The sequence below is a fragment of the Fukomys damarensis genome, unplaced genomic scaffold (assembly GCF_012274545.1).
Source record: "Fukomys damarensis isolate Sample0158 unplaced genomic scaffold, DMR_v1.0_HiC HiC_scaffold_20, whole genome shotgun sequence".
In the NCBI taxonomy this organism is placed as follows: Eukaryota; Metazoa; Chordata; class Mammalia; order Rodentia; family Bathyergidae; genus Fukomys; species Fukomys damarensis.
The window spans coordinates 12,102,038-12,115,698 of record NW_022900932.1 but is presented as its reverse complement, the minus strand read 5'-3'; the positions used below and the strand labels follow the sequence as shown (position 1 = coordinate 12,115,698).

At 42.5% G+C, this 13,661-nt stretch overlaps 1 protein-coding gene across 1 annotated transcript in view; it reads left to right on the top strand.

The window, feature by feature from the left end:
- Positions 1-13,661, top strand: part of Ptchd4 (patched domain containing 4) — a 180,347-nt gene that overhangs the window by 63,031 nt on the left and 103,655 nt on the right. The window contains exon 11 of the mRNA XM_010617820.2: positions 12,584-13,064. Within this exon, the coding sequence (XP_010616122.1) occupies positions 12,584-13,064 (481 nt within the window). The remainder of the gene's footprint in view (positions 1-12,583; positions 13,065-13,661) is intronic.

Below are 13,661 nucleotides of genomic sequence, written 5' to 3'. Positions count from 1 at the left end.
AGCACATATACGTAACACACACACACACACACAGATATACACACATATGTATTAACATGCATAAACTTCCAGACAGATAGGAGCAAATATTGCTTTCATTCTGAAACTTTAGTTGTAAATTGGGAAAAACACAGCAAGTTTACTGGTTATATAAAATGTCTATATTTTATCTCATCTTTTCTCTGTGTCATATTTGTTTCTAAATTGTATTTCTTAAAAAAAAATGGACAAATTGAGCTAAGCTGCTCAGGAGGGACTGAAGCTCTCCCGTGGCATTTGTGAAGAAGACTTTTCAGATTTCCTGCTGCTCTGACATTCGTGTGATCCAATGGAGACTGTGTGCTGTCTTGTTGGCTAATGATCTACCAAGCAGCTGGCTGGATCCAAAGCCTATCTAACTGGATAATGCAGCCAGTGTATTTCCAATTAGGCTGTTTTTCCTTCCTGCCTCAGTGGCTGCTTCTGAGAGGCCTTGAGTGGCTCCAATCAATGAAGAGCAGGAGCCTGAAGGTCAAGAAACTGTAGGGGCTGAGGGATGAAGTGAGAAGGGAAAAGGCTGGCCAGAAGGCACAGCAGGATGAAGGGGACAGGACCTTGAGGGGGACTCATCAAAGCATTAAGAGTTGGGAGTTTGAGTGTGGGTAATGGGCAGGGAGAGATATAGGGCAGGGAGTTTGAGGAGATCTTAAGTCTCCCAAAGAGTCACTGCAGCTCCAAATTATCATCACCAAAATCATGCCAACAGGAAGAGGACAGAGCTGGTAGACAGCTGAGAAAAAGAACATTCAGTTGGCTCATGAACCCCTGGAAGGAAGCAGAGTCAAATAGAACACAGAGAGCTCACAGAGAGCCAGGAAGGGTGACTTCCAGTTCCAGGGTTCATGGCATAACCTCTCTTCAAAGAGAGCCAAGAAAAAGAGCCAGGAATTTGTTCCTACTCAGAACAAAAAGATCAAGCTCAAGAGGAGGAAGCCTCAGGCTTTAACCCAGCCTCCCAGAGCAGCTCACTTTAGGAGCTACATTTCTTCTCCTAACCAACCTCAACAGGCACCTGTTGAGAATGAGGGCTTGAGTTTACCATTGGGTCCCTGATTAGTCAGTCAAGAATGAACACAGAGATTTCAAAGGTTCACCATTAGAGGCCTTGGTGAGAGGGCCAAGAGGCCACTAAAAACCTCATCCTACCTCAGTCTTGACACAATAACTATCAAGTGATTCATGATATAGTTCAGAGGGTAAAGAAGATTCTATTCAAGGGGGTGCTGTTGCAGTAGGGATTCAGACTGCTGCAGTGGAGAAATTTGTACTCACCACGGAAGACTTCTTAAAGCCAAGGATTTGGGTGGAGATCAGTGGATGGAGAATCAGCAAGAGAAAACATCAGGACTAGGAAGGAATTCTGCCTGTAGAATCCCAAAGGGATCTTGCTGAAGATAAGCCAGGGTGAGCAGCAATGATCTGAGACGTGGTAGAGGCTGAGGACCCCAGGGAGATACTGGAGGCAAGAGGAGTATTCTTGCTAAAATGTCTAAGCAGGGTTCTTGCTAAAACTGCTATGGCAAAGGGCACAGCTGAGCTAGAAGGTTTGAGAGCCTGACTGGCGAAGCAAAGGATCTCTCCCTCTTCAGCTCTTGTCTTTAGTGAACCATTCATACTTTTACTCATTTGTAAGTTTCTCCACCCTGATGTTTTTCAGGTACCTAAAACTCAATATGTAGAGCTCAATTCCAGTTGCCCTAATTCCACACAAATGTGGTCTCCAGCTCGGTGAGTGCCATTATTGCTCACCAGGTCCCTGAGCCACCACTGGGGAGTCTTGTCCTACCTCTCTCCTGTCCTTCACTTCACACTTTCAATCACCTGATTCTACCCACTGCACTTAGTTATCCCTTTATTAACCCATTCTCTCCTCTGTCTTTTGTCATGTGATTCATTCAGGGATTCCCTCACAACTCAGATACCTCGCAGAGTCTGTGATAACATCCTGACACATCCACACACATGCATTTCAGACCCCTCTTCACATTGCTACCAGAAGGAACCCCTGCAAGTCCACATCTTCAGTCCCTAGTCGATCCAAGCCCTGTACTCCAGTCCTGAGTGCAATCCCATTCTCTCAGCCTCACTCAGGATTTCTCTGTAAACAGATCCCATGAGATTCAGGCAGCTGCCAGATCTAGTCCCAAGGGAGTGCTGTTTTGGTGTGTGTCGTTATTGGTGTTTGTCACAATGCATGAACATAGCAATATGCATTTGAAAAGCCTTCCCCTAAATACCTGCTTATGTAACTAATTGCAGTGGCTTCAAATAGCCCTGAGATTTCAGTCAAAGCAGACACCCACTTACCAAACTAAAGTACCTCTGCATAAATGCAGGATGTTAGATTATTTTCTTTACATAATCTCTCTAAAGAAGAGAGCCTCTCACCTTGTTCACAGGCCTGACATAGTCACCTTGAATTCTCTAAATTCTTGCAAAATTATGGGGAACTAATTGTGTTGCTCTAAGGGAGAGTGACAGAGTATGCTTTTAAGAGCAGTGAAGTAGCCTCTTATAGTTTTGTGCCTGTAAAATGGTTTTGTTTGTAGCAAGGGCTCTCACAAAACCATTTCTATTTCAAACATGTTAAGTTGGGTGCAGGGTGAATTTGTATGTTTTGGTATTTGTGTTTCTCACTGTGTCCTTTTTTCAGACTCTTCACTTAAACATAAACAAGTTGTTTGAGTTAAGATACAGCTGTGGGTGGGGACGAGGAGTCACCTAGACACAGTGTCTTTGGCAGTCTTCAGCAATGGCCACATGTTACAGAATACTGGAGAGATGTTTAACATCAATAGCAAGCATAAAATATGGCACTGAAATGAATATATTCGGATCAGAGTTTGCTCGATGAAATTATATTCCTCCAAAAACTCCAGTATGGTGTTCAAATAATGGAGCAGTAAACACAAAATGAAAGAGTAGACTACTCCACACTTACCTCTTATTTATGAAGTGTAAAGCCAGGTGATTAAAAAAAAAAGCTGTGAGAGGCCCTTCATGCTTCACCAAGTGCTTTTAGTTTCAGAAGGAGCTTTCAGAAGGGTTCCCACGTCCTAAGGACTGGGAGGTCTTGTCCTTTCGCCCATCTCCAAGACTTGCCTGCAGAGAGACTCTTTCCACTATGGAGTTTGTCACAGCCCAAAGTCACATCTGTTTGCTGCCTAGAATAAAAACAGATGGCAGCACTGCGGACCTGATTGTGGGACAAGCAATCCTGGGTAGAAACAGGATGAATTCTGAGGGCTCAGTTGTCCTAGCAAGTTTGCTCTTGGGAAAAATTGTTTTCCAGATTCAGGAAAACCCACGACTAGGGTTCATTTGAAATATATTAGAGGGAAATTTGGACCAACACATTTAGCTTTCCCTTAAAGATACAAGATATGCAAAGTCTGTTTCTGGAACGTGCATTTACCCAGAAGCAAGCTCTGGGTTATAGGACAGTGGCCCTTCAGGAGTAGAACAGGAAAAGTTAGGAGCTTTGCCTCCAATATTTAGCTAAATATACCCTCCCAAGAGAGTCCTGGAAATGTTCTGTGCCTGTAGTATAAGCTGAGGGTTGATGGGATGTTTTTGGTGTCAAGAACTATGGTCTGTTTTTATTTATTTTATTAAAAAATCAAGAATCATTCAAGTATTATTTTGCAATGAAGTAATAGGTCTTCATAGAACACTTACAAAATAGCACAGGTGCCATTCTTCTGCAAATATCATCAAACTTAATTCTCATAATAAAGCTTATGAGCTAGGCATTCCCAGAAAAAGGCTTAAAAAATGTGAGTCCTTGTACAAGTCACAGTACTAATAAGTGGCCAACTTGGCATTCTTCTGTATGCTAAAGCCAAATCACTGTGGCCAAGTATGTGGCCCAGGGTTCAGAGTGGTCATGTCCTCACTGCCATGTGGCCAGGTCCTGTGACTTCTAGTGACATTTCGTACTAAAGACCAGGGAGGAGATCTCAGTCCATTTCTTAACACACCTGAAAAGGAAGGTAGTGATTTGTTTAAGAAAACTGTTTTATGTCGCATTAGGAGAAACTGGGCCACTAAAATTTAAACCAAACTACCAAAAGAGTGCCGTTTTGATTAAAAGTCTTGTCCTCAAATCCCTAAAACAAGACTGGCTGGTACTAGCATTGGCACAGCTTAAAGGAGATTCTTGTGCCACCCAAGACCCAGCAGTTATATCTGCATGATATAGGAAACTGAGATCCCCTCGCTGGGCTGGGGAGTCCTGCTTAATCATGGCCTCGCTGTGCATCCACAGGGATGATTGCTTTCATTATGAGGTCATTTGCCTTAATATTTTTTTCTGTATTGCATAAAAGTCTAAATAAACTAATTGTCAAAGCCTTTGGGGATCAGCTATTTACACTTTTACTCATGGAACTCACTACCTCATGAAGATCAAATGAGAGAATTTAATCTGAATATTATTAACAGAAAAGCCTCACAAAGGAGCGCTGTGTTCCATGAATCAGTCTCACTTAAGCAATAACATGACGTGAAATTCTACCTCCCTATTGAGGCTGGCTCTAGTTATTCAGTGCAGTTCATGTGCTTCTGGCTGATGGCTTTGCTTACAGCACACACAGTTTGGCAGATTCCCTTCTCCCCTCTATCAGTGCCAGGCAAGGAAACTTCAGTATTAGCTCAAAAAAAAACAAAAAAAACAAAAACAAAAACAAAAAAAAAACCAGAAAGAAGAGCCCTTCTCCCTCTCAAGAAATAAAAGCATATAGTTATTTTCTAAATATTTAGTGAATTTTGGTTACCTTTGCCAACAGAGCAAATCGTCATGCAAAAAAACAAAAACAAAAAGCCCCTTGCAGTTGCTTTTGAATTAATTTTTCATTTGTGCCTTACATGTTTTTTTTAAATATTACTATCCAAAGGGCACCTAGGTGTTTCTCTTCTATATATACAACAGTATAAAATTTTAATACAAGGACTACCCTGTGCTCTTGTCTAAAATACATCAAATCAGCTCACAAAATGTCCTCATACTTCTAAAGTTGAGCCATTGCCCCCTTGTTTCCCGTGCTGAGAAAAGGAATGTCTAACTCCCACACAGAGCTGTAAGAGAGGATAGTATTTATTTCCTTGGCTTTATCAAAAGGCTTTCATTTTACTTCAGTAATCACACTGAATATTTTGGACATAGTAAAGAAAGGTTGTATAGGCCGCATGCAGATGCACATCACAAAGTATATTTTCAAAGCACGCCTGTCCGTAGGGCTTTACAAAGACAAGGTGATTGAGTGAAGATAAAGTGGACTTAAGCCAGTGTGGTTTATCTTGATTTTCACATCAGTAGTTCAATAATTATCCTTCAGTGTGGCTTTCAGGTAGTTGTCTTTTTCATAAAGGGAGGACAGAAATGAAAAGGGAGGAGGAGGTGGATCATGGAGGGAGGAGGAACATGGGGAGAGAGGGAGGGAAAGCCAGCCAGGTAAAGGTAGAGCTTGGATAGAGAGAGGGAAAGGGAAGGGAAAGAGAAAGAAGACGAACTGAAGAAGAGGGAGGGAGAATGTTCATATAAAACAATGAGATCTGCGTTATCCTCAGTGCGGATACAAGGGAGGCGTTTTATCAAAGGAGAAAAACTCAGCTCGCCTCACACCTGCACATAAAGACTACCATGGTACACTATGGATTTCACCTTGTTTCATAACATTTCCATCCCTCTGCATTTCCCACATTCACTTCCTTTATTGTGAAAAAGATACCATCTTCATTCCTCATGGTCAATGAACTTAGTAGTTGGAATTTAAAATAGTCACTCAGATAACAATGATAAAAGACAGATGTATTAATTATCAGATGAGGTCCCTTTGAGTGAAACTTTAATATAGTCTTAGAAAGCAAAGCAAAATAAGAATTAGAAAAATGGAGTTAAAAAGTGTAAATGCTACTTGCAAAGGACATAAATCAGTGGCATGTTTCCTGGAATTTTATTCAATTTTCTAATCTATATTTCTGTGATAACAGGATAATTCCAGGGGGAAAAAAAACTGGATTTCATTTAGTGTGATACTATATGCGTAGCAAATTCTGTACTTAAAACAAACAAAAAAAAAAGATTATCTTTGGCCACATGCCTCAACCTTTGTTAATCAAATTAAAGAATAAAATGCCTGGGATGGAAAGATACAGAGGCAAAAGTTAGGACAGCAGGGGCAGCCTATTTAGAACTCAAGCTCAAAACAGAGAGTGATACTGACCCACCAACTTCCCATGTCTTTCCTTTGAAAGGTAAACGCCATTTATCCCATAGCAAGGTTGGTTCAGCTCCTGGGTTGAGTTACCACCTTGTTCTTAGCAAGCCAGGAACCCGCTGCGACTTACACTGAATACCACATTATGTCTCAATGGGGAAAACCACACAGTCTGTGGTGGAGAAGGGTAGACTATCCTAACTAGGGTCATTTTGGGAATTAGGCAGCAGATTGCTTAGAACTTGAGCCTGAGAATAAGGGAGTCCTGTTCTTGGCTCCTCTCCCTGCCCCACCACCTGCTAAGTGAAATCAGGTTGGATGTCTCCACAAATTCATCGCTCCCATTCCAGCCTACCCTGTGAACAAACCTACTATGTTATTTTTTGTTAATGACATAACTGCGATCTATTTCTACAAGAGAGGTAAAAAATCTTCCATAGAAGAAATTTTCTTCCCTTTATTTGTCATTATCTTGTTTTCTGCAATGGGACTAGCAATCCACCCTCCCAGACACTCAGGACATGTATTTGTTGTCATTTATTAGAATGGTGGGAGTCATTTAAATGAGCCTCTTGCCTCCAACAACTCTCACCCCTCTAAGAAGGAATTTTGTTTCCCAAGATGCCCTTAGCACTCCAGAAGAAGCACTACTTCGGAAAAAGCCCAGGTGAGGTGTGGGAAAATTTTAGTTTCAGAACAGTTTGTATTCTATTCTGAAAAATGCCTTTTTAATGCTCATACAATGTTAGGTAAGACTTGCTTTAGAGAAAACTGTGTGAAAGGTTACCTGTGTGTCTCTACATTACAAAGAACCACTTGAGGACCCATGTATTTGTGTGACTATGTACATATATGTGAATATATGTCTGTGTGTGCATATATGTAAATATGTATATGGCATGCCCTTCTCTTGTGCCCATTTCCATCCCAAAGGTCTACCAGAAGTTCAATTTTTCACACTACAGCCAAAGAACACTTTTGAATAAATGAATATTCACACACAAGACTCATCCCAATCCATGCACCTCTACCACCACCCCAAACAGTAGACTCCGGTCAAGCTCAAAGTTCAGGGGGACAACACACCCACTCTCTTAGCCAGCCCTGTGCATGGTGTTCCCTTCCAGGGACCTGTACTCTTCCTGTGCACCCACAAGCCCTCCTCTTCCCTTGACTCATGCTCCAGGGTCTTCTTAGCCCCTCACAAGAAGGTGGCTCCTTTCTCCAGGATTCCTTAGCACTTTTGCCAAGTCCTGGCACCCAGTGGGCCATGTATGGTTAAAAAAAAAAAAAAAAAAAAAAAAAAAAAGCCCAACCACATCTCGGTTCACTGATGTGCTGAAGTGCTTTGTAAAGGTTTCATTTCATTTCAGTAACACAGAAGCTTCGTGTTTTATAACTATTCTCTTTTGGAAAAAAATCTGAAATATACCATCACACTTTCCCAGCTTAGTAATATAACCAAAAAAAAATCAATTCATACTTTATTTAAGGGAGTTTTAATGCTTTAAAATCTTCATTTTGAAAATGAATTCTGAGTTGTTTTAAAATGAATACTCTGTAGGAAATTGCTTTTTCATTATTTGCTTATTTCTACTAAATAGAAAAACCCTGGGATATTAAATCAAGAAAACTAATGGTTGCCTTTAATCCTAGTTTGTGTAGCTAACCAACACTGCAAATGGACAGAGATGTCAGTTAGAAAACAAATACAAGGGAAAACGCTGTTCAAATAAACAAAACCTTAGTGTTCGTTTAGAAATGTCACCGTCTATTATAAACAAAAGACGTTTTTTCAGAAATAAAAGACAACTAACCATCTAAAAGTTCCCAGTATCCTTGCAGTGCCTACCTCACAGAAAATCAATGAAATCCAAATTATAGTTGTCTTGGATAGCTGTACAGCCAAATGTCTTGCAGCCATAGAAAAATACCCAAGTTTTACTGTAGCCTCTACGTTGAGCAGATATTAGACTTCCTCCCCTCTAATGTCACAGCATCATCAGGTAATTTTTTCTGTGCACAACTATTATGTTAATGTCTCCATCCTCTCTTATCTTCAAAATTTTATTCTTTGATCTTATCTCTGAGAGTAATTTTCTTTTCACTGTCTAGGTGTGGACTGGACAAGAATAACTGTAAAAGCTACAAAGCAATGTCACAAAACAGTAACCTCAGACTAAATAAAAGCTGGAGAACCCAAGGCTGTTTTTGCAGCATTACTGCTGCTGGAGAGATAACATAGTGAGATGCTTTATGGCCAGGAGATAGGATCCTGACCTGCAGTTTTATTGATTCACCTTGCAACAATTTGCCTACTAGAGACCGCCTCGCTGACATGTTCTTATGCTGCATCAAGAAATACTGAAATACTACAGGGGCTTTCTCACGAAGTCCTTTAGTTTGAGGGACCCCTCCCCCCCAAATCTGTTTTCCCAGTGCAATGTGAGCAAGTACTCCAAAAAGGAAAGCAAGTCTTTTCCGGTGAATCCACCAGTGATTTTTGTGTTGAGAACAAAGAAGCCCCAGAACTTACTTCCTCAGGCATCCTTGCTCCTGAGCAGCCCCAGCCCCTCTTAGCCCCACACCCCAGCACCCGCTTCAGCTCTGTGAGCATCGTCTGCCATGCTAGGTCTTGGGGTCACAAGACGTGTACTTCCTTTCTCCAGTGTGTCCTGTGGCCCCCATCTGTCAAATGCCCTCTGCGCACATCCGGTACATGGTGAAAATGGAACGGGAACATGTTTTGGGGAAACATTACATGAGACTAAGCAGATTGAAAGACAGGTAAAAGTATGATTTGCATTTCCTGCTCGTAGGGAAACTGTCTCTTAAAAACACCTACGATTAGGAATTTACACTTAAGATAATTCACGCAACTAACAAAGCTGGAGTGTTTCTCGGGGAGCAGGCTTGTTCTAGGTACCGTGTAGGGAAGTTATTAGCAAACCAGGAAAGGCTAGCTCTCAGTACTGCACAGTATCGGGTCCCCACCTGCCCCATGTGTGATGCAGGCCTGAGAAAAAAATTCACTAAGGGATAGAACTAAGAGAAAGCGGGGAGCCAGGTGACCAATGTCAGTGTGACTGACAAAGGCACTGGGCAGTCCCAGGCACTGACTTTTATTGGCAACCAATTAGAGGAAAGGGGATGTCTGGTTTCTGTGTAAATTAACGTAAACAAGGCTCATAAACGACAGGACAAAGCATCCTTGAATTAAGAATAAAATGGACAAAATGTATGATTGGAATTAGAACACTATGCTTCTAGCCAGGAGGTTTTCGTTGTAGGGACAGAATTTGGGTGCGAGTTACTCTGATCTGGGCACATAGGCTTCCTCTAGACTCACTTTTATAAACAAGACAATTGTGGGGTTCACTCTTTCCAGCCTGCTTTGGGCATCATCAATATTACCATCCTCTATGCTGCACACCCTAGCAGAGACAGAGAGAAGTGGTTAAATTATTACATAAGACCATTCCAGATTTTTTTAAAAAATCACTAGCAAGAAGAGCACAAAACAGATCTGCGAAGTACAAAGGTTGCAGGGAAGGAGAGGTCTGGTTTAGATTGTGTGGTGCCAAAGGTTTCTTTAAAGCTAAGACCTCCAAAGGAAGTGGTCCTGGCCATAAGGAAAGTGTTGAAAAATATTCCAGCGAAAGGAGCCACAGAGTCAGAGACCTTGAGATGGAAATCAACTGGATGTTCAAAGAATAGGAACAGAGCCCAGAAGAGGTGGAGCAGAGGGGGAGAGGAAGAGACAAAAATTACACCATGCTTCAAACAAAAATAAATAAGCTTGAGAAGGGAGCAATGTGGGCCCACTTGGTCAAGTACAATGTGTACTGCACATTCGCTCTCTCTCTCCCTCTCTGTGTGTGTGTGTGTGTGTGTGTGTGTGTGTGTGTGTGTGTTCTGGGCAGAATTCCCACCTCTTCCCCCACAGTGTACTTCCTCCCCTGGGAGCTCATTGGAGCACCATCAGGGCTTGACTGAGAGAGAACACTGGGAATCCGGAACCAAATTTGGTTTGATTTTTATAACAGAGATGAGGCAATTACAAAGATCCCATGAAAGTGGGGGGTAATATCGAGGCAGAGGATCCTCAAATCAAATTCTTTGTAAGAAGTATATCGTTCATTGGGAATTGGTCAGGTAGAGTTAATTAGAATGACTGCGATTATTCAACATCTAGGTCGAAAAGAGTATTAGAGCATGAAATTTCTTTTCTTTTTTGCAATTCTTGAAGATTCTAACAGTACTGCACTCTCCATAAACTTTAAACTTTTTTGTATTTGCAACACATTCTCAAATATTAGGATGCTTTGGTGCCTATCAAGAATACAGATATAAATACCTCAGGCTTAGGTGTCTGCATTAAGCAAGCCCACAATTACTTCATGTATTTACCATATGCCTGATGGCCCCATGAAACCCCCAATGTAGTTACCCTTGTCCACGGCTCTGTCCAGCAGGAGCTGTTTGCTCTCCTCGCTTTTCTTCCTGAGAAACTTGTGAGGTGAACATCTTGCCCAATTCAGCTCACATATAGTCTGCATGTGACATAAATTTGGCCATGTGCTTCTCACCCAGCACCTGCATTTCCAGGGCTATCCTGGCACATTTGGTGATGGCTGTCAGAGCCTCTTTCTGAATGGTGAGGCACATGGCACAAGGCCTGAACCTGCTGTTCTGAACCCATGCCTGTAGCTACGCGCACCCTGGGATGCCTTGTGGAGAAGGGGTTACATCTCTTGTTGGGCTCCCACTCCTGCATGCTTGCCTGTACTACCTTGTTCCATGCTCTGGAGTCAAGGTGACTTTTGGCAGCCAAATCCAAAAATGTGTCACCCGTCTCTTGGGGTTTTTGCCACTGTCATTTCAGGGAGAGATCAACCTGCACCTGAGGCAAGGGTTTACAGGAAGACAGTAATGAGTCGACCAGCACTCACATTACACTGTGAATTTGAGAAATGCAGCCAATGATTTAATTTTTTTAAAAATTACAGTAAAAGAGATATTCCATCAATCTCCTCACTTTGGACACATTCGTCCTGTTGTTCTTGACACTTTGTGAAGCAGGTCTGGAAGTCCTCTTTCCTGCGTGTTGTGTTAAGCAATTTGGAAATTTTATTTTTGCCGCAATGATCATGTACTTCAATGACAGTTGTCAGAATTTTGGAGCCAGGAACAGGATGTGAGATGTAGGGTAACCTTGGAAATGTAGGTGCTGGGTGGGAAGCAGGCACACGGCTGAATTCACTGTACATGAGCTGAATCGGGCAAGATGTTCACCTCACAAGTTTCTCAGGAAGCAGAGCCAGGAGAGGAAAGAGCTCTTTCTGTGTGGCCATGGCTGCCTCAGTGTTCTGAAATGATTCCAGATATTGACCTTTCATGGTCATTTTGACTTTGAGGAAGGGTCATAAATTGCACAGTGCCAGAACTGGTGAATAAGATAAATGAGAACACGTGGCGGTGGTTTTGCAATCCTATCTTTCCATTGGATGGCACTGGCAGCAGCCTGGACTGTATTTCCAAATACACCTCTTAAAGACACTCATGGAAGAGGACTTCCAGAACTGCTTCAGACAGTGCCCAGAATGACGGGATAAGAGCGTAGTAAGTGAGGAATAATGTTTTGAGGGGACTTGATGACGATGTGCCTTCTAATGTAACACCTTTTAAAATGTTTAAATTCATCTTATATTTTGATCGACCCATGTATAGTTAAGTGTTTCAATATAAGTAAATTAATCCTATGAAATATTTTTTCCGTACTATCCTGCACTGTGTGATTGTATCACCAGATACCAAGAAGGAAGGATATCCGCGTTTGAGTCCGTTTGTATGTGTTGGTGCAGTTGCGTGTGGACCCGAGAAAGTTTAGCATACATTTGTAGAAAAAAATATTTATTTAGTCACTTTACTTTTTGTAGTGATGTCAGGTCACGCCATACTTCACTGAACCATAAGTGTGGCCTGCATTTAGAACCGTAAAAGATTGGCACAGAAGGAAAAGGTTGCAACGAGGGTGTTTGGGGAACACAAAATAGTATTTGCGAACGTGTCCCTATGCATGTGTCGAGTCTTGTGTAGTTCTTCGGGCTCTGCATCTTTTCTAACCCAGGTCATCACGCATGGTGTCCCACGTTGCTGTGTCTGGCTGGGTATATGAACTCTTGATTTGCCTCTCCACCCACATCAGTTCTGAGTTTCTGGCACCCACTTTTGCCTTTCTTGTGCTCCTTTACTTAGAGTAAGAAGCTGCTCCTGGGATGTGCATCCTTCTGGTAACTTAAGTCTCCCCTTTTCATGTTTTCAAGGATGGGAGGAACAGTTTTATTGGACATCAGCTGGGCGGGGTAGTGGAAGTGCCCAACAGCAAGGACCAGCGGGTCAAGTCTGCCAGAGCCATTCAAATCACCTACTACCTCCAGACCTATGGCTCTGCCACCCAAGACCTCATAGGGGAGAAGTGGGAGAATGAGTTCTGTAAGCTCGTGGGGAAGCTCCAGGAGGAGCACCAAGACCTCCAGCTCTACCCTCTCGCATCCTTCAGCCTCTGGAGAGACTTCCATAAGACCAGCATCCTTGCCAGAAGCAAGGTGCTGGTGAGCCTCGTGTTAGTCCTGACCACAGCCACACTCTCCAGCTCCATGAAGGACTGTTTGCGCAGCAAGCCTTTCCTGGGCCTGCTGGGGGTCCTCACCGTGTGCATCTCCCTGGTCACGGCAGCAGGGATCTTCTTCATCACGGACGGCAAGTACAACTCCACCCTGCTGGGAATCCCGTTCTTCGCCATGGGTAACTATCCATCCTTGTGGTAATCGGATTCTTACAGTTTTGGGGCAAGGTAGTACATTTCTTGACTTCTCAGGTGGAAACTGGTTTTAATGTTGCCCTAGTGTGTCTGCGTGATGATGTGAAATGTTTCCTGGGGCCCATATTGTGGCTTTCCAGGAATTGTGGAAAGACCACACCATCTTCCCCTTCCATTCAGTGCTGTCAAATGATTTTAAATTTATACAGCACTGGAATTCTTTACTCAGTTTCCTCAAAAATTGTAGGACAGGGAACATGGGAGACAGAATTAAGGAGAAACAAGACCTATTTCAAGTATAACTTGGTGTCTCATATTAATGGCACCCTCGTTGGTGGCAGTGAAGAACAATGTCTTCATAGGAAGACATTTCTTAGGACCCTTGATATATCCTGACCTCAAAGAACTTCCCAAGTCTACCTTGGGTGTTTCAGTTCAAAGCTTTTGCACAGGATGCTCTCCATCCCCCTGCTTCTACATAAGGTGGGATCTCCCTGCTCCCACTTATACGTAACCTCTAATTTTATTCACCTCTAAGAAAAAATAGTTCCCGGGCATCCTTGGTCAAAATCACTCACTCC